This window comes from Podarcis pityusensis (genome assembly GCF_964106645.2).
Source record: "Podarcis pityusensis genome assembly, chromosome: 2".
Taxonomy (NCBI): domain Eukaryota; kingdom Metazoa; phylum Chordata; class Lepidosauria; order Squamata; family Lacertidae; genus Podarcis; species Podarcis pityusensis.
The window spans coordinates 110,060,136-110,079,563 of NC_138029.1; the positions used below are offsets into that span (position 1 = coordinate 110,060,136).

Genomic DNA, 19,428 nt, shown 5'->3' on the forward strand with positions numbered 1-19,428 from the left:
GTAATGTTCTGAGTTAACCCCCATGGCCAGCTCAAATCACATTTCTGTTCCTTACAGACTCACCCTGATGGGTTTCTCCTGCTCCTCAGTATCCCCTGCAACTCACTCTGAAGAGGAAAGTTAGGTACTGCTGAGGATCCAGAGACTCTTATGAAAAACACCTGGGCGTGGGAGCATCTGCCCATCTGTACGTAAGCAAAAGTCAATGACCAACTGGCTTTGCTCACCCAGTGGGAGGAGGCTACATCTTGGCAGGATCCGAATGTATGTCAGGGGTCAGAGAGACTTTGCTTTTACATAAATTGGGGGAAGGTCAGGGGGAAAGACAAAGGGCTGCCTCCAAAATAAGTCATACTCAGAGGAGACCCACTACAATTAAAGGACATGACTATGATAGGACCATTGATTTCCATGTGCCCACTCTGAGTAGGACTTAGGATTCAGCCCAAAGTTATTGCCATCCTCCTGTCCTTTGGCAACGGAGTAATACCAGTGTCCACAAATACAGCCAACCAGTAGCCTGGCTCTCAAAACAAGATGCAGTGCTTAAGTGAAAATTTGTGCGATTCTTCTGTCAGCACAAAGGGCTTGTCATGGGCCAGGAGTCGACTTCACCTGCTGAAGCCCAAAGTTATTTCAATCCTTCTGTCCTTTAGCCATGGAGTGATACAAATGTCCACAGATACAGGGAAAGAGTGACCTGGAACTCCAATTCCAGGATTTTGGATTTTGAGAAGCAGCTTTCCAAGAATATACACCCATTCCTAAGGCATGTGCAGGCAATGAGATTTATTCCACTAACAACTAGTGGATCAGCAACAGATTAAGAAAATAGGGATTAATACACAAATAGATTCTAATCTAGAATGTTCCAGCTTCTCCAAAGGTCCAGATGCGCCAATGGCAGCCTGTCCCATCAGGCTTTTCTCACAGTCAGTTTGGGGATGCAACCAATGAGTAAGGTCCTTCTAGATCCATAATTTGATAGCAGTTTAGCAAGGAACTCCAACCAGCAGGTGACAGCAGAGATGTTGCAATAGCAACTGGGGGTGCCAGCTAGGGTTGCCAAACTTCAAAAAGTAAAATTCATGACACCTGGGAGTTCCTAACAGCTTTTTGAGCTGTTACCACTGCTTTGCCCATCTGATGCCATTTTTAAACCCGAAAACCAGGACATGTCATGAATTTTCCTGACTTATGGCAAGCCTAGAATTGCAACACTGGGAGGGGTTTACTGCAGTGCCCAGAATTGTTTAAGCGAAGAAATGTGCTTTGAATGTGCTTCAGATGAATATTTTATACGCACCTTGACTGTGTGTATGAGTCCCTATCCTGAACTTCCTGGGTCTGCCAGGAACCTTGACTCTCTTTTTTTTCATATAATTTTTATTATTTTCATTAATAAAATAAAAACATAAAATATAACAACATTATAATAGCCATTCCTAAAACATTTGCTCCGCCAAGATCATGACTTCCCTCCCTCCCTTCAACTGATTTCTAATTTCCTGATAAATTATATACACATTTATGCTGTCAGTTTCTGTCCTTCAATATATCTCAAGTCCTTCTATTATCCATGGTCAGATACTATTTTTATATTATGTGGCAAGATTCATATCAATCCTGCTAGTGTCTTCACATTTTTGCAATAGTCTCTTGGGTACTCAATAAATTTACTCCAAACAGTCTCTAGAATTTCTGATCGACTTGGTGGATTACAGATCCTCACAGTCAGTTTGGCTAACTCCGCATAGTCCATCATCTTCATCTGCCACTCCCCGATCATTGGTAATTCTTGTGATTTCCACCTTTAGGCTAAAAGAATTCTTGCCGCAGTTACCGACAAAAGAAGAATGGAGGATGAAACTGATGGATGATTTCTGTTCTCATCCTGAAGCAAAGTTCTTAACCTGAGGTATTATTTCTGGGTTAGCAGAGTCTGTAACCTGAAGCGTATGTAACCTGAAGCATATGAAATCCGAGGTACCACTGTATGTGTTTGCCTTGTACATTTATGAACGTTCATTTTATATTTGGGACCTTAGAATTCTTATAACACAGGCATACTAAAGTACAGTATCCAGAAGTGGACCTAAAACCTTAGCTCTCACTCCAATGTATGCTCATGGACAGACCGCATAATGGGACATGGGATGTGGAAAAGCCACATCCACAGACCTGGGAGTCTGTAACCTGAAGTGTCTGTAACCTGAAGCGTCTGTAACCCAAGATACAATTGGAAGAGCACGAGACTCTGAATCTCAGGGTCATGGGTCTGAGTCCCATGTTGGGCATGGCAAAGAGTCAGACTACATGACCCTTGTGGTCCCTTCAAACTCTACAGTTCTATGATTCGATGGCCTAGTATTAAAATTACAAATGTTAAGAACATCAGAAGAGCCTGCTGCATCAGGCCACTGCCCCTTCTAGCCCAACATCCTGTTCTCCCCATGGCCAACCGGATGCCTGTGGGGAAACCCACAAGTGGAATCTGAGCATACGAACTGTGCTGGTCCCGGGGGGGAAAGGTACTAATACCGTAGCCGAAGTTCAGTCCAGAGTCACTAGCAGGGTAGACGATCACTAGATGAGACGCGAGGTCCGAAACAGGGAGCCGGGCGGGGGAACAGGAACGCTGGTAGAGCAGCAGCAGGAAGCCAGGCGGGGAACAGGAACACTGGTGGGTCAGCAGCGGGCAGCCGGGCGAGGAATAGGAACACCGGAGAGTAGAAGCAGGAAGCCGGGCGTGGAACAGGCACACTGGGAGTGCAGATCTAGGTCTGGGTAAACGCAGGTACTCCACAACGACGTTGCTCCCGCAACCTGGGACCGGGCTGCCTGACCTTTATCTTCTTCTAAGGCCGGGGGCGGTCCCGGCCCCCAGGAGCCCCGCCTCTCCTGGCCTTAAAGCGAGCACTCCTCCTGGGAGAAACCAGTTCCCTTCGCCTCTCTGCCCTAAGCCTCTGCAGTTCAGGAGAGGCCGAAGGGTTACTGGGCCCCAGGGGAGGCTCACCTGTAGACACTGAGTCCTCCAGCACTTCTGGGGCCAGAATGGTTTCACCTGATGCCTGCCCCTGAGGATCTGGCACAGGTGCAGGCTCCTCAGCATCTAGGCCTTGCCCCAGTTCAGCCGGCCCTGGAGGCGGGGACTCCTGTGCCGGCTGGGATTCCTCCGGTTCACTCTCAGACTCGGAATCCCAGGCCATCACACCATCCCCCCTCCCAGGCCCCCCCCCCCTCAATTGAGGGTCCGGACCCGGCTTGTTGGGGTACACTGCATGAAACTCTCGGAGGCAGGCAGGCGCGTGGACGTTGGCCACTGGTTCCCAGGAACGGTCCTCCGGCCCATACCCCTTCCAGTCTATGAGATACTGCAGCTTTCCCCTGCGGTATCGGGAGTCCAAAATGCGTTCCACCTCGTACTCACGCTCCCCCTGAACCAAAACCGGCTGCGGACGGGGACGGTTCGGGTGGAACTCGTCGGGTGGGGCCACCGGACTCAGAAGGGACCTGTGGAATACCGGGTGAACCTTCAGGGTTGCTGGCAACCGGAGACGGAATGCCACAGGCGAGACCTGGTTCACGATAGGGAACGGGCCGGTGAACCGGGCATCCAGCTTCCGCGAAGGTCGAGAAGGGTGGAGGTGGCGAGTGGAGAGCCATACCAGGTCACCGACGTGGAGTTCCGGCCCCACCTGGCGGTGGCGGTCGGCCTGGACCTTGTACGCCTCCTTGGCCTGGCGCAGCTGCTCCATCAACAGCTGTTGCTGGGACTGGAGCTCCTGAAGCCACTCTGTCACCGCAGGGACCGCAGATGCCGGCAGCACATCCGGAAACAACCGTGGATGAAAACCGTAGCTGGCCTGGAACGGGGTCTGCTGGGTGGACGCATTCACCGCGTTGTTATAAGCGAACTCCGCCAAGGCTAGGTGGTCGACCCAGTCATCCTGCTGGTAGCTGCAGTAACACCGGAGGTACTGCTCCAGCACCGCGTTCGCCCGTTCCGTCTGGCCGTCAGTCTGTGGGTGGTAAGCAGATGAGAGACAGACCTCTGTTCCGAGGGCCTGGTGCAACGCACGCCAAAACCGGGACGTGAACTGAACGCCACGGTCGGACACCACACGCTCAGGTAGGCCATGCAGGCGGAAGACATGCTGAAGGTACAGCTGAGCGGTTTCCTTAGCTGAGGGTACGGATGGGCAGGGGGCACAGTGCACCATCTTCGTGAAATGGTCGGAGAAAACTAGAAGGCAGGTGCAGCCCCGAGACGGGGGTAGCTCCACTACAAAGTCCAGAGAAACTGTGTGCCAAGGACGTGGTGGAACCGGCAACGGCTGAAGAAGGCTGGGGGGTCGCCCGGTAGGCCCCTTGGCCCGCCTGCAGACATCACAACCAGCGATGTAGCGAGCCACGTCAGCCTTCAGACGGGGCCACCAAAACTCACGGCTTACCAGATGGGTGGTCCGATACCGCCCAAAGTGCCCCGCTGCTGGAGCATCATGGGTCATCCGGAGAACCTCAGCCCGCAGCGGCCCTGGTGGGATGTACAGGCGCCCGTGGTGCAGCAGAAGACCCTGATGCAAGACCAGCCCTGGATACTGAGGGCATGACCCTTCGGCCAGTTCCCGGAGTCGTTCCTGGGCCCAAGCGTCGACCCACTGCTGTTCCCACACCCGAGCCTGCAGTGGCTCAACCTCCTGGGTGGCCAGGAATGCAGCTGGTGGTAGAATCGTGGTGGGTACTGCTTGCTGTACCGTGTCTGCGTTGTCTTCAGGTTTCCGGGACAGGGCATCCGCCTTCTGGTTTTGGGAGCTAGGGATGTAGCGGATCCGGAACTGGAACCGGGAAAAGAACAACGCCCACCGGATCTGCCTTTGGTTCAGCTTGCGGGTGGTCTGGAGGTACTCCAGGTTCCGGTGGTCGGTTCTCACCTCCACCGGGTGTCGTGCCCCCTCAAGATGGTGGCGCCAAACCTCAAAGGCCACCTTGATGGCCAGTAGTTCCCGCTCCCACACGGTATAGTTACGCTCCGCTGGGAGGAGCTGGCGGGAATAGTAGGCGCAGGGTAAGAGTGGCGCTTCCAGTCCGCACTGCTGAGACAAGACGGCACCGAGAGCCGTACTGGAGGCGTCAGTCTCTACCACAAAGGGTCGAGAAGGATCCGGATGTTGCAAGATTGGCGCTCTCTGGAAACAGGCCTTCAACCCTTGAAATGCCTCCTCTGCCTCCTTGTCCCAGGAAAACGGCATCTTGGGGCGCAGTAACCGGGTCAACGGGGTGGTGCGATGAGCATAATCCGCAATGAAGGTCCGGTAATAGTTAGCGAACCCCAGGAAACGCTGTAGGTCCTTGCGGTTCCGAGGTGCCGCCCATTCTCGAACCGCTGCCACCTTCCCAGGATCCATCTGCACCCCACCTGGTGAGAGTCGGTGACCCAGGAAGTCCACTGACCACTGATGGAACTCGCACTTGCTGAGCTTTGCATACAGACAGTGCTCGCGCAAGCGCTGCAGCACGGTCCGGACATGACCCTCGTGGCGCGCCGGGTCACGGGAGTAAACCAGAATGTCATCCAAGTACACCACCACGTACTTGTCTAGCAAGTCCTGGAACACGTGGTTGATGTACCGTTGGAACACAGCAGGCGCGTTGCACAAACCGAAGGGCATAACCAGGTATTCGAACTGCCCGTACCGGGTCCCGAATGCTGTCTTCCACTCATCCCCGGCTCGGATCCGAATCAAATTGTAGGCACCCCGGAGGTCTAGCTTGGTGAACACCTGCGCCCCTTGCACCCGCTCCAGTAACTCCGAAATAAGGGGCAAGGGGTACCGGTCTGGGATGGTAATTTTATTCAGGGCCCGGTAATCATGGCAAAGGCGGAGCTCCCCACATTTCTTTTTAACAAAGAGCACTGGCGCAGCAGTGGGCGAGGTAGAAGGCCTAATGAACCCACGCTCCAGGTTTTTGCGCAAGAAGTCCTGCAAAGCCTCGCGCTCTGGCTCTGTTAAAGAGTATAAGCGACTCACCGGTAGGGGCGCTCCGGGCTGGAGGTCTATGCCGCAGTCAAAGGACCGATGCGGCGGCAGCTGGTCTGCCCCCGTTCCTCGAACACGTCGTGATAGTCCCGGTACTCAGCGGGGAGCGTTGCAGCAGCCTCCTCAGAGGGCGCAGCTGCTAGCATCCCAGTCTCGGCAGGAGAACTTGGGTCTGGGAAGTGTACAGTCCGTTTGACCCAGTCAATCTGCACATTGTGAGCCTCCAGCCAGTCCATCCCAAGCACCAGGGGGAACCGGGGCATGGAGGCAATATCCAAAGTTCGCATCTCACGGTGCTGCTGGAGACACAGGACCAGGGGCTGGGTCTCCTGAGTAACGGCACCCGAACGCAGGAGCCGTCCGTCGATTGCCTCCACCTGTACCGGTTCTGGCTTGTTCTGAAGTGGCACCCGATGATGGGCAGCAAAAGCAGCATCCATATAAGAGCGGGTTGCCCCCGAATCCACTAGAGCATGGGTAAGGATCCAGGGCCCACCTGGAGGGTATAGACGTACCGGAACCATAAGGTGTTGTAGTTCAATTGGTGCGGCCCCATTCTGTGCTGTTTGGGACCCCAGGTAGCCAGGGCCATCAGCTACTGGGGTTGGCGGTTTCCCTCCCTGTGGCTGGCGTTTCTCAGGACAGGACCGGGCATAGTGACCGCTTCCGCCACAATAGAGACATAGATTCCCCTCCCGACGCCGCGACTTCTCTGCGGGGGAGAGGTGTGGCCGCACTGCCCCAAGCTGCATAGGTTCCTCCAATGACTCGGCTGTGCCTGTGGGGCTGCTGGTAGAAACTGGTGCTGAGAACTGGAAGTGCCGGCGGCCCCGAGCCTGACGACGGTCCTCTAGCCGATCGTCTATCTGTAGACTCCGTTGAATGAGGGTGTCTAGCGTGGTGGGGTGTTCCATTGTGGCCAGCTGGTCCAGTATCTCGTCTGAAAGTCCCTCGAGATACTGGTCCCGAAGAGCAGAGTCATTCCAGGTCAAGTCCTGTGCCAGCAGCCGGAATTCCGTGGTGTATGCGGCCACCGTGGACTTGCCCTGTTTCAACCGCCGAATCGCCCGGTTGGCTTGACTCCCCTTCTGGGGGTTGCCGAACGCGGCCTCCAACAGATTGCAAAACCCCACATAGTCCGCCAGCAAGGGGGAGTCTTGCCTGAGCAGCGGCAACGCCCACTTGGCCGCCTGGTCCTTTAACAAACTAATCAAAAAGTGCACCTTGGTACGGTCGTCAGGGAAGTTCCGGGCGCGCCCCTGAATATACAGCTTGGCCTGGGCAAGAAACATGGGAAAGCTGGCCGGGGCCCCATCAAATTTCTCAGGCAAGGCCACTGGGTACTTGCCAGGAGCCGGGGCGTCGGCCCCAGGAGCCGGTAGGGCGTCCAACCGCTGCTGAAGTGCCGTAACCGCGTTACTGAGCTGCTGCACGGTGAGCGTCAAGGCCTGGTTCTCCTGGGCTATTTCCAACAGTGTAGCCGCTTGGTCGGCCATGGCCTCTGACTCTTCCCGAACGCACCCCAACAAAGAGGGAGTGCGGGTGTGGCGGGAGCAAACTGTGCTGGTCCCGGGGGGGAAAGGTACTAATACCGTAGCCGAAGTTCAGTCCAGAGTCACTAGCAGGGTAGACGATCACTAGATGAGACGCGAGGTCCGAAACAGGGAGCCGGGCGGGGGAACAGGAACGCTGGTAGAGCAGCAGCAGGAAGCCAGGCGGGGAACAGGAACACTGGTGGGTCAGCAGCGGGCAGCCGGGCGAGGAATAGGAACACCGGAGAGTAGAAGCAGGAAGCCGGGCGTGGAACAGGCACACTGGGAGTGCAGATCTAGGTCTGGGTAAACGCAGGTACTCCACAACGACGTTGCTCCCGCAACCTGGGACCGGGCTGCCTGACCTTTATCTTCTTCTAAGGCCGGGGGCGGTCCCGGCCCCCAGGAGCCCCGCCTCTCCTGGCCTTAAAGCGAGCACTCCTCCTGGGAGAAACCAGTTCCCTTCGCCTCTCTGCCCTAAGCCTCTGCAGTTCAGGAGAGGCCGAAGGGTTACTGGGCCCCAGGGGAGGCTCACCTGTAGACACTGAGTCCTCCAGCACTTCTGGGGCCAGAATGGTTTCACCTGATGCCTGCCCCTGAGGATCTGGCACAGGTGCAGGCTCCTCAGCATCTAGGCCTTGCCCCAGTTCAGCCGGCCCTGGAGGCGGGGACTCCTGTGCCGGCTGGGATTCCTCCGGTTCACTCTCAGACTCGGAATCCCAGGCCATCACACGAACCCTCTCTCCCACCTGTGATTGTCAGCAACTGGTATTCAGAAGCCTCGCTGCCTAAAACTGCGGATACGGAGCATCTGCATTTGTACCGCGGCCGTTGCGCGATTTCTGTTCTCATCCTGAGGTAAAGTTCTTAACCCGAAGTACTACTTCCAGGTTAGTGGAGTCTGTAACCTGAAGCGTCTGTAACCTGAGGTACCACTGTACAGTGGTACCTCGGATTACAGACGCTTCAGGTTACATACGCTTCAGGTTACAGACTCCGCTAGCCCAGAAATAGTGCTTCAGGTTAAGAACTTTGCTTCAGGATAAGAACAGAAATCGTGCTCCGGCGGCGCAGCAGCAGCAGGAGGCCCCATTAGCTAAAGTGGTGCTTCAGGTTAAGAACAGTTTCAAGTTAAGAACGGATCTCCGGAATGAATTAAGTACTTAAACTGAGGTACCACTGTATCAGTGATTCTTCATGCAGGGCAACTTCCAGCTATCAATACAGTGGTACCTTGGGTTACAGATGCTTCAGGTTACAAACGCTTCAGGTTACAGACTCCGCTAACCCAGAAATAGTACCTTGGGTTAAGAACTTTGTTTCAGGATAAGAGCAGAAATCGTGCGGCGGCAGTGGGAGGCCCCATTAGCTAAAGTGGTACCTCAGGTTAAGAACAGTTTTAGGTTAAGAACGGACCTCCAGAACGAATTAAGTTCTTAACCCAAGGTACCACTGTACCATAATTGATCTGAGAGGGGGAGGAAAATGAGCACCTGGGATCCTGTTGTATAAGTGTTTGCTAATGCAGGGACCTTTGACACACTTCCAGCGTTGGTCTGGCCAAACATGTTATGCTCCCGCTTTAAGCAATATGGTTGCTTTTCTGTCACTCTCATCGGAAGGCCAAGGTCTCTGGGGGGCCTTCATCAAAAGCAGCAGCAAAAAAATAAAAAAAATGCACTCAGGTCCCAGCAGCTTCCAGAAGACGCAGACCTGGCACAGTGTCAGGCTTAATCCGATACAGCTACTCTATTGCATGCACAAAACATTCTGTGACTGCTGGGTGTCATCAGTGCTGGATTTACGCATGAGCTAAACAAGCTATAGCTAAGGGCCCCACTCTCTTGGGAGCCCCCAAAATAATTAAAAGAAAAGAAACCTGGATGTACATTTCCAAAATATAAGATAAAAAACATTCCCTTGTGTGCAAATGGCTTTAGATACCTATTAGGTCCATAAATTACCATATAGCATATATTCAACACAAAAAACAGCGGCAATTTGTTGTTGACAAAGAACAGCTGGACACACAAAGGGCCCCATTACCTTCAGTAGCTTAGGGCCTCATCGAACCTAAATCCGGCCCTGGGTATGTAGGCTTTAGCAGGATCCAGATTAGCAATGTGCAACTCAAAGTCTGTTCCAGCTTTTATGTTCTGTGTGTCTGTTCCAGATTTCATGCTCCGGTTTCTTTAGGGACATTTTTAATATTTGATGTTTTATCGTGTTTGTAATATTGTGATGGGAGCTGCCCATAGTGGCTGGGGAAACCCAGACAGATGGGCAAGATATAAATTATTATTATTATTAGTATTATTATTATTATTATTATGCAAATAATCTGTAGGAAAATGAGAAACTGAAGCGGACAAATTTGCTTCTGTAGAATGAGAAAAACTCCTGATGGATCTAGGGTCAGCCTTAGCATTAGGGCAGAGAGAGACTCTTGCCTTAAAAGGCTGGTACTGGAGTGATGGGGAGTTTCAGCAAGTGTGCGCATGCACGCACACACACATGCACACACCACTCCTCCTGGAAACCATGGAAAAGATGGGCAAATCTGTCCATTTCAGTTTCTCATTTCTTCCCTTCTTAAATTCAGTTCTCCACATTTCCGCATAGGTTGGTCATTTTCTAAAAGAACATCCTCGTGAAAATTCACAGGCATTTTAGTGTGAATGTCCCTCCTAATATATACATTTTTATGCAATTTTGCCCAATACTCATATCTCTGCAAACTAATTTCCCCTAATATAACACATTTTTTATGTCATTTTCTCCAATATATGCCTTTCTACGCACACTTTACCCTAGTAATGTGTGTTTTGGTAAACATTGCTTGACTGGAAAATTGCATTGCAAAATTCAGAGAATTGCACATTTTGAAGGATGTCTGTGCTTTGGTTGGTATGTTGCAACAGAAAGTGTGAATTAGGTAAACTTGCCTTTCAATGCAAACTAAATGGAATTTCCCACTCATCCCTGTCAGCATTCCCATCAGTAGGAGATTAGGGCTGTATGTGCCACAAGTTATGCAAACCAGGAAGCTAGGCGCTGCCCTCAAATTGCCAGTGTTGAAAGTAGTGGTCATTGAATTATGGATCAGTCGATTTCGTGTCCAGATAAGTCTTGCGTACTTCATTTAAGTTTTATTCATCAGTTCTTCCCATCCCAATGTGTGATAAAAGCACTTTAAAAACTACACGAACATTTGCATTATATTTGAAACAGTTTCCCTCCCACGAAATGTGCATTTTGTACATGCTTTGTGCATGCTTTGTACATGCTTTGTGCATTTTATGCATGTTTTGACTTAGCATATCTACCTTATATGCATTTTGTTATGTTTTTGCACTGAGAACGGGATCATAGTATTTAGTGTGCTGTCGAAAACCAAATGATACCTATGTTCCATTTCCAGGATGTGCAAATTACATCGGCTCGATTAAAAAAATGCAGACTGAGCAAACATTTCAAGAATCTTTATTAGGAATAAGTTGTTGTCAAAGCATTAAAATCCTATAAATGAGATGGAGGCAAAGGGGGTGACCCATCTAACCTCGATTAGAACAAGGCTCACACCATTCCCTTCAGTTTTTCTGCCACTCAAGCAGTCAGTATCTATATATACTTAGTGTGTGAAGAGGCTATCCAGAATTCACAGGCCAGTCTCACTGGCCATCCTACCTAGGGAATGTGTGGTTGGCACCGTTCCAGATCCCCATTCTTCTTGAAGAACCCCAAGTACAGTGGTACCGCAGGTTACATACGCTTCAGGTTACATACGCTTCAGGTTACAGACTCTGCTAACCCAGAAAAATTGCTTCAGGTTAAGAACTTTGCTTCAGGATGAGAACAGAAATCATGCTCCGGCGGCACAGCAGCAGCGGGAGGCCGCATTAGCTAAAGTGGTGCTTCAGGTTAAGAACAGTTTCAGGTTAAGAACAGACCTCCGGGACGAATTAAGTACTTAACCTGAGGTACCACTGTATTCTGGAGATACCAAATGCCTGAAGAGGGTTTACATTTTTATTCAATTCATATCACAGTAATTTATTCCCTCGTTCAGGTTTATTGCAATGAATAGCTATGCTACCGTATGTTTTGTACATGGCTGCAGATCCCTCAGAGTTTGGCCTAGCTAAACAGTTCCGGAGGCATGGTTTTCGCCATCTTGGGCCTCATTCTTCACATCTTTCTCCTGAACAGGTGGTATACAACCTTCTTCAGATTTCCCTGCAAAAGGAAAAATAAACAATGGTTGGGGGAAATAATTGATCAACAGAAGATCAAACTCCTTTTGAAGGCGATCGGATTAGTCTCCCAGTTTTTGTTTTCCATCAAAAGCAGGCCCAAATCCTTCCACCCTGGATTCTTATGGTACTCCTCATGCCCCATTGAAGATGGGGTCCTAAGCTGCTTCACAGGAAGTTCTCTGAGCCATCCAAGGGGAGCAAGTATTCCCTTCCCCAGCTCACATTTTTGAAAATGCTTTATCGCAGTGGCTTCTGCAGTGAGGCCAGCAAGGCTCCAGCCATCATGTCTCCTGTACCAGAACGCTGCGTGAATTAAAAATGAATTTTAAAAAATGAAAAAGGAGGATGGGGGACACATGGCCCTCCAGATGTTGTTGGCCTGTAATGCTCAACCTTGACCACTAACCACTATGGATGAACAGATCTGCCCATTTTGGTTCTCCCAGCTTCTCATTTCTCTGTTATTATGATTCAGTTCTCCACATTTCTCCAGCAATTGGCAATTTTAAAAAAACAAAACTCATAAAATGTTGTGTTGCAGATAACATAACTATTCATGTGGTGGCTCTTATTTTAATGTTTGATAAAGCCTGGAAAAGCCAGAGGTTTTTAGTAAGAGAGTAGGGAGGGAGTAGGGAGTAAGGGAGTAGGGAGGAGAGTAGGGACCCTGGAGCACTGAGGGGACAAGACAGCTGTGGGGAGTTTGTGGAGGACCTCTGATAAGAGAAAAATGCCCCCTTTTAATAAAATCCCTTCTCCATATTTTCATCTAGCAATTGCACTACTAAGGGCTGTAGGTTCCCAATCCAGAGCTGGGTATCCCCCCTTTCCGAAGAGAGCCCTGAACTCACTTCCTTCTAGTTCATTTGCTAGATGAGTGTCCAGGAAAGCACATCGTAGACCAGGTGGCGTCCATTTGTGCTGGGCTGCCTCTGTGGTAATGTGGAAGACGTTCTGCTCTGTAGCATTGTAGACCGGCCACTGTTCCTCATTCGGCGCAGATCCGGTGGGATTCCTGTAGAAGCAACAAAGAAATCAGAGCTTTATTACGGCCTCAGACTGATTTCAGGGTGAGGATCCAATGCTTGAAGAAGACAGAGCTGACATAAAAGTCAGAAGCAAGTAGTCATCCCTAGAACATATTCAGTTTTGAAAACCACAGATCAGTTACTAAATGGGAACATTTAGATTTGTATACAGTGAAATGTATGTGCACATGTTGTTGTTTTTTACGATGGTTTAATGATCCAGGTTCCGCCATTTACTTATGTTTATTTAATTAAGTGGATTGTCAGATGTCGAAGCAGTTTGCAGGAACAGAATAGATATTTTAAAATAATAACATTCAGAAGTTTACAAAAAGTTTACAAAAAGTAATCCAAAAAATTAAAGTATAAATAAAATCAGCAGCTGAAAATATTGTTGTGAGTCTGGGGGAGGGTAGCATTCCTTGTAATTCTTGGAGTCCAAGACTTACTGGGAGGTTAATGCTGCCAGCCTCTCCATCATAGCAGCAGGTTGTATATCTGTGTGTGTGCAAATAAACCATATATCCTAAAGACACAGCAGTCTTCATCCCAAGGAAACCAAACCAAGGTGAGACGCCTGGAACCCTGAAATCTAGCACCCCTCAGATATTGGGATGGTGTGCAACAAGATATTTACTTCATTTATTTTTAAAAACATAGTAAAAGGCATGTTGGCATATATGGGCAAGCATACTTAGTCCTTGGCACAGAAAGGTGAATGCCTTACCCGCTTCTGGCAAACTCCGCCCAGTATCGCATCACTCGCCGGCTCAATTCCACCTCCGCCTCCGATGGGTCTTTCCGCAATGATGCTGCCAAGTTTCCAAACAAGTAGGGGATCTCTGCTCCGTGGGGGGTCCCTATCCACTCTGGCCAAGGAAAGCCAGAACTGCGGTGGCTGAAGTAGAAAGCATAAACTGGGCTCCCAACTTCCCTGGCCTTTGCAGCAAACTCCATCATTGGGCATAAAAGGGGATAATCTCCCAAATACTGAATCAAGGCCAAACGGTACCGCTCTGGCCCTTGAAAGTATTCAGCATATTTGAGGGCTATAACCCTGGCAGCCTCTTCTGTTTTCAGAGTTTCCAGCACCCGCTCAAGAAGCTGTTCCCAGGTCAGGATCCCATCATTTACTTCAGCACTAGGAAGCATAATGTATGCCATGAATGAGTCTTCGTTAGCCATGACACCAGTGAGAATAGGTTTGCCTTGAATGCCTCTCTCCAGGAGCTTTCTGGGCTCATCGGTGAGAAATTCCCCATCCGCTGTTACTGATCTGATACCACAGAGTTCAGAAAGTGCATGGCTCTCAATTTCCTTTCCCTGTAGGCAGCTGACCATTGCACTGTGGTTAGTTTTAGGACACCCCATGACCTGACTCAACATCGCTGATTCTCTTTCAGCCTTTTCCGGACTCCTCCAAATCCAGCGGGCAATGGGAACTCCACTATGAAGCACACCACGGGCAACAAGGGGTTGGCTTGCCGGTGAAAGCAGGTGAAAACCAACTGAGGCTGCTCCAGAACCGAGGCCAAGGAGAGTCAACTGAGCTGGATCCCCGCCAAAGACAGCTGCATTCTCACTCACCCACTTCAGAGCCAGATGTTGGTCCCACAATGCAACATTTCCTGGTGCAGCTGGCGGCAAGTACAGGAAACCTAACATTCCTAAACGGTAATTCATGGAGGCCACAATGACATTCTCTGTAGCAGCTAGTAAGCCTCCATTTAAGACATCTGCTGAGGCTGAGTTCATGCTAAAACCCCCACCATAGATCCATAGGAGGATGGGCACTGGTGTGACTGGCCGTGGATGGGGCACCCAGATGTTGAGGAAGAGGCAGTCCTCTGAAAGTGGTGTGTTTGGAGTCCATATGGGTCGATCAGGGAGGGAATCGTTATTAAACTGAAGGCAGGAGTTGCCAAAGGTGGTGGCCTCCAAGACCTGGCTCCACGGCTGATGTGGAACCGGCTTCTGGAAGCGCAGTTTGCCTATGGGGGGCTCAGCATAGGGGATGCCCAGGTAGGCGGTCACAGAGCCAGAGCCAGCTGGGAGCCGTTTGCCTCTAATAGGACCGCTGCTGGTGACCACCACAGTATCATCTTCAGAGGCAGAGCTGGAAGCCAGGAGGAAGAGGAGGAGGTACAAGGAGGAGGGTGAAGTCCGGAAACAAGGCATAGCGGCTGCAGCTGAAAGAATCAGAAATAGGAGAGGCATGGGGCAGCAGCGTAGGAAGGGGGGCAGGGGGGGCAGGCCACCCCAGGTGCCATTACGGAGGGTGGTGACAAATTATCAAGGAACAATTACTGCCCTACTAGGGCGGTTCATAAAAAACTTTTTTTAAAAAAATGCCTGCTCCAAAGGTCTTATCTTACTACACTAGGGATTATATAGCTATACAGTCGTACCTCGGGTTACATACGCTTCAGGTTACATACGCTTCAGGTTACAGACTCCGCTAATGCAGAAATAGTACCTTGGGTAAGAACTTTACTTCAGGATGAGAACAGAAATTGTGCAGCACGGCAGCAGCAGGAGGCCCCATTAGCTAAAGTGGTGCTTCAGGTTAAGAACAGTTTCAGGTTAAGAACGGACCTCCGGAACAAATTAAGTTCTTAACCCGAGGTACCACTGTATATGAAATTTCGTGCATATAAGTTAATATCTTGACCCTCCTCCACAAAAATAGCTGTTTACTCAGCCGTTTTCCTATGTAGTGAAGGCTGAAATTTTAATTCAGTGGAGCAGTGTCAAGATATGAACTGATATGCATGAAATTTCAGATATAGCGATACAATCCCTAGTAAGATCATATATATATAAGTAAGATAAGACCTTTGGAGCAGGCATGTTTTTTTTAAAAAAGTTTTTTTTTATGAACCACCCTACTGCCCTAACCTCTGCCGGGCTTCCCGGGTCCCGGAAAGTCGGCCTATGTGAAGAAAATGAGACTAGGCTGAGTAGATTAGGCCTTGCCTTGCCTTCACCCCGCCTCCTGCATGCAGCCGATTGGCCAGCTGGGTTGGGGGCGGGGCGAAGGCAAGGCAAGGCAAGGCCAAATCTACTCAGGCTAGTCTCATTTTCTTCACATAGGCCGACTTTCTGGGCTGCTGGGAAAGCCTGCCAAGGCCGCTGCCTGTCCTGCGCACCCCCTTCAGGCCCCAATCCCCCTCTGAAAAGCCTCTGCTTCCCCCAAAAGCGGAGCTTTTGGGACAGTGGCAGTGCCACCGCCCAGTTTTGCCCATGCGTGGCACCAGGAGGAGGAGCTCAATGCCGCCCTGAGCACTCAGCAGGGCAGCCTCCCCTTTGCCCTCAGTCTCCCCTGCATGAAGCTAGGACCTCCCAAAAGCAGTTGTGTAATTAAAAGAAGATGAGAAAAATCAGCAAAGCAATTCTGTGGCTAACTGACCAATTCCTTTGAGTAGGGTCTATTAATGAAGTTCACACTTTTGACAACCAGTCTGATGCTTTTGCAGAAAAATATTCCTAGACACAAGACTTTTATTTTTTATTTTTTAAGCCCTTTCAGTCTCCCATCTCGAGGCTAAGTACAGCAAACTGTACATTCCCACCCCTCTCCCCAAGGCTGGGTTGTTTACTTCTGTGTGCTTGTGTATCTGTGTCTCCCTTGTATCTTTTAGGGACTTTCCTTTCCTTTGCTATCTATGCTACTGACTACTTCTGCCATTTTAATTTTAGAGAAAGTGTTTAATTTAAAAAGGATCTGTACTATAGAATAACAGCAGTAACAATACATTGAAGACAAGTAAATATTTTGGGGAGGGTGGTCCCAGAGCCCTAGCGCCACCATCCCAAAGAGGATAAAATGGGCGGACTTTGGTACTCTTTTGTCCTCCCCTCCCCCAATGTCTCGCTATCTGAGCTGGCTCTCTGCCTGTTGCGTTACATGCGGGGAAACCCATGTGGGGTTCCTCTCTGTGTAAAGTCTTCAAGCTGTGCCTGTGCGCGCCTGACAAATCTGCCCCATTGTCAAAATTTATCTTTTCCCCCACCTCCAGTCTCCGTTGTTGTATCTTCCTGGCTGAGGGGAAAAAAACGGAAGAAGGATGGCCATCGGTCAGGGGTGGTCTAGTTGAAATTCCTGCATTGCCCCAGGGGTTTGGCTAAATGACCTTCAGGGGTCCCTTCCAACTCTACAGTTCTCTGGTGCAGGCTTGTGCAGAGTTTTAGGCACAAGTTGGATGCAAGGGGTGCATAGGATTGCAGCCCGTCTTATGCACCCTGGGCTCGGGAATAAGTCCCACTGATCATGATGAGACTAGATTGCTGCTGTGCAGTCCTGTTTCTTAAATAAATGTTTTCCTTTTCGGATAATACAGAGCATGGTGAAATCACAATAAATAAAACCTCCCCTTCAGTAGTTTCAAGCACTACTACAGGTTCCACATAATATCTGTACCGCATTGTTTACTGTGACAGTACCTGCACTTTGGAACTCCCCGCCTATTGCAACAAAGCACGTGCCTTTGCGAGACTCTTTTCGGGCACCTGCTAAAAGAATTCTTCTTTAGGCAAGCATACCTAGATGCTTTGGAAGTTGAAGTAATTTCAATCTTAATATTTTAGCTTTTGTATGTTTTAAAGTAGGATTGTTAAATTTTCTTGATTCTACTGCTTGTGGTTTTTTTGGTTTTTGTTTTGGAAAACCACTTTGCAGGTTTTTAAAAATATTTTTTATTAAATAAATAAACAATAAATATAAATAAAATAACACAAGCCATCTCTTGATCATGCACATCTATCCTAACAGCTACACCCTAAATGGAGAAATTGAAGAGAGTCCCCTTCTTGTTCAAATCTGCTGGGGCATCCACACCCCGTTACTCAAAGCATCGCCAAACTGTACTATTGGTGAAGCTTCTCCACAACTACTGCTGTACGGTTGGGCAGAAGGGGTTATCATTCAAATCTCCAAAGACCTCCAAACCTCCCACAAAAAGGGGTATGTGTGGGTAGGTGGGTATATATATATATATATATATATATATATATATACTGACACTGCTAGAACTCAAGTTTCTGATTTCCATTCCTATGGCAGATCTTCTACCTATTCTCCCTTTCTCATTCATTTTTTAGAGGCACTCTGATTTGTGGTCTAGAGTTGCTGTGGTTCCAGTGTTTGGTAATTTTCTGAGTCATCCCCCATGGCCAGCTCACATCACATTTCTGTTCCTTACAGACTCACCCTGATGGCGTTCTCCTGCTCCTCAGTATCCTCTGCAGCTCACTCTGAAGAGGAAATTTAGGTACTGCTGAGGATCCAGAGACTCTTATGAAAAACACCTGGGCGTGGGAGCATCTGCCCATCTGTACGTAAGCAAAAGTCAATGACCAACTGGCTTTGCTCACCCAGTGGGAGGAGGCTACACCTTGGCAGCATCCGAATGTATGTCAGGGGTCAGAGAGGCCTTGCTTTTACATAAATTGGGAGAAGGTGCGGGGGGGGGGAGACAACGGGCTGCCTCCAAAATAAGTCATATTCAGAGGAGATCCACTACAATTAAAGGACATTACTATGATAGGACCATTGATTTGCGTGTGTCCACTCTGAGTAGAACTTAAAAGGATTCAGCCCAAAGTTATTGCCATCCTCCTGTCCTTTGGCAACGGAGTAATACCAATGTCCACAAATACAACCAAACAGTTGCCTGGCTCTCAGAACAAGATGCAGTGCTTAAGTGAAAACCAGTGTGGTGTAGTGGTTAAGAGCGGTAGTCTCGTAATCTGGGGAACTGGGTTCGTGTCTCCGCTCCACCACATGCAGCTGCTGGGTGACCTTGGGCTAGTCACACTTCTCTGAAGTCTCTCAGCCTCACTCACCTCACAGAGTGTTTGCTGTGAGGGAGGAAGGGAAAGGAGAATGTTAGCTGCTTTGAGACTCCTGAAGGGGAGTGAAAGGCGGGATATCAAATCCAAACTCTTCTTCTTCTTCTTCTTCTTCTTCTTCTTCTTCTTCTTCTTCTGTCAGCACAAAGGGCTTGTCATGGGCCAGGAGTCGGCTTCACCTGCTGAGCAGCAGCCTGAAGGAGCAGAAGGCAGAGTGACTCCAACTGCTGCTGATCAACCTTCTTGCTCGTGAGGAGAACCAGATGGCTCCAGCCTCAGTCAGTTGCTAGAAACAACATCTATCTTTCCTGGCCAGACCTTGCTGCTTTTTGCTTCTTGTGACCCTGGACTCTCAGCTTCCTTGATCCTCTGGACTGTTTGACTATGTGAACTGAGATCCTCCTGACTTTAGGACTGGGGTGAACTTTGCGTACAGACTCTGCCTCCAGGCAAATACCCACCCACCCTGAGACTTGACTGGTTGGCTGGCCACTCCTGCCACTGAGCTCTGCCATGGTTGGACAGCATGGGACTTGATTTGTTTACAAGAAACACATATAACAAGGGCACATAGGAAGTTACTGATTAATAAAAGATTAGGACAGGAGTTTGTTTCATCTGACAAAGTAAAAAAAAGAGGAGTTGTGATATATGCAAAGGAGAGACTATCACCGAAATTTATCTTTAAAGACGACCAAGGAAGATTTTTGGCAATTGAAAT

General features: G+C 49.5%; 1 protein-coding gene across 2 annotated transcripts; it reads right to left on the reverse strand.

Moving 5' to 3' along the window:
• Positions 1-11,040: 11,040 nt before the first annotated feature.
• LOC308469628 (cholinesterase-like) lies at positions 11,041-18,194 on the reverse strand. Of its 2 annotated transcripts, XM_080992361.1 has the most exons (4): positions 18,067-18,194; positions 13,585-15,046; positions 12,681-12,844; positions 11,041-11,809 (listed from the first exon to the last, which is right to left on the reverse strand). In XM_080992361.1, the coding sequence occupies exons 2-4, from the start codon at positions 15,033-15,035 to the stop codon at positions 11,715-11,717; spliced, it is 1,710 nt and encodes a 569-aa protein (XP_080848487.1). In that variant the 5' UTR covers positions 15,036-15,046; positions 18,067-18,194; the 3' UTR covers positions 11,041-11,714. The 2 variants fall into 2 exon arrangements, with proteins under 2 accessions (XP_080848487.1, XP_080848486.1); XM_080992360.1 differs by lacking the exon at positions 18,067-18,194 and having other exon boundaries at positions 13,585-15,218.
• Positions 18,195-19,428: the final 1,234 nt, after the last annotated feature.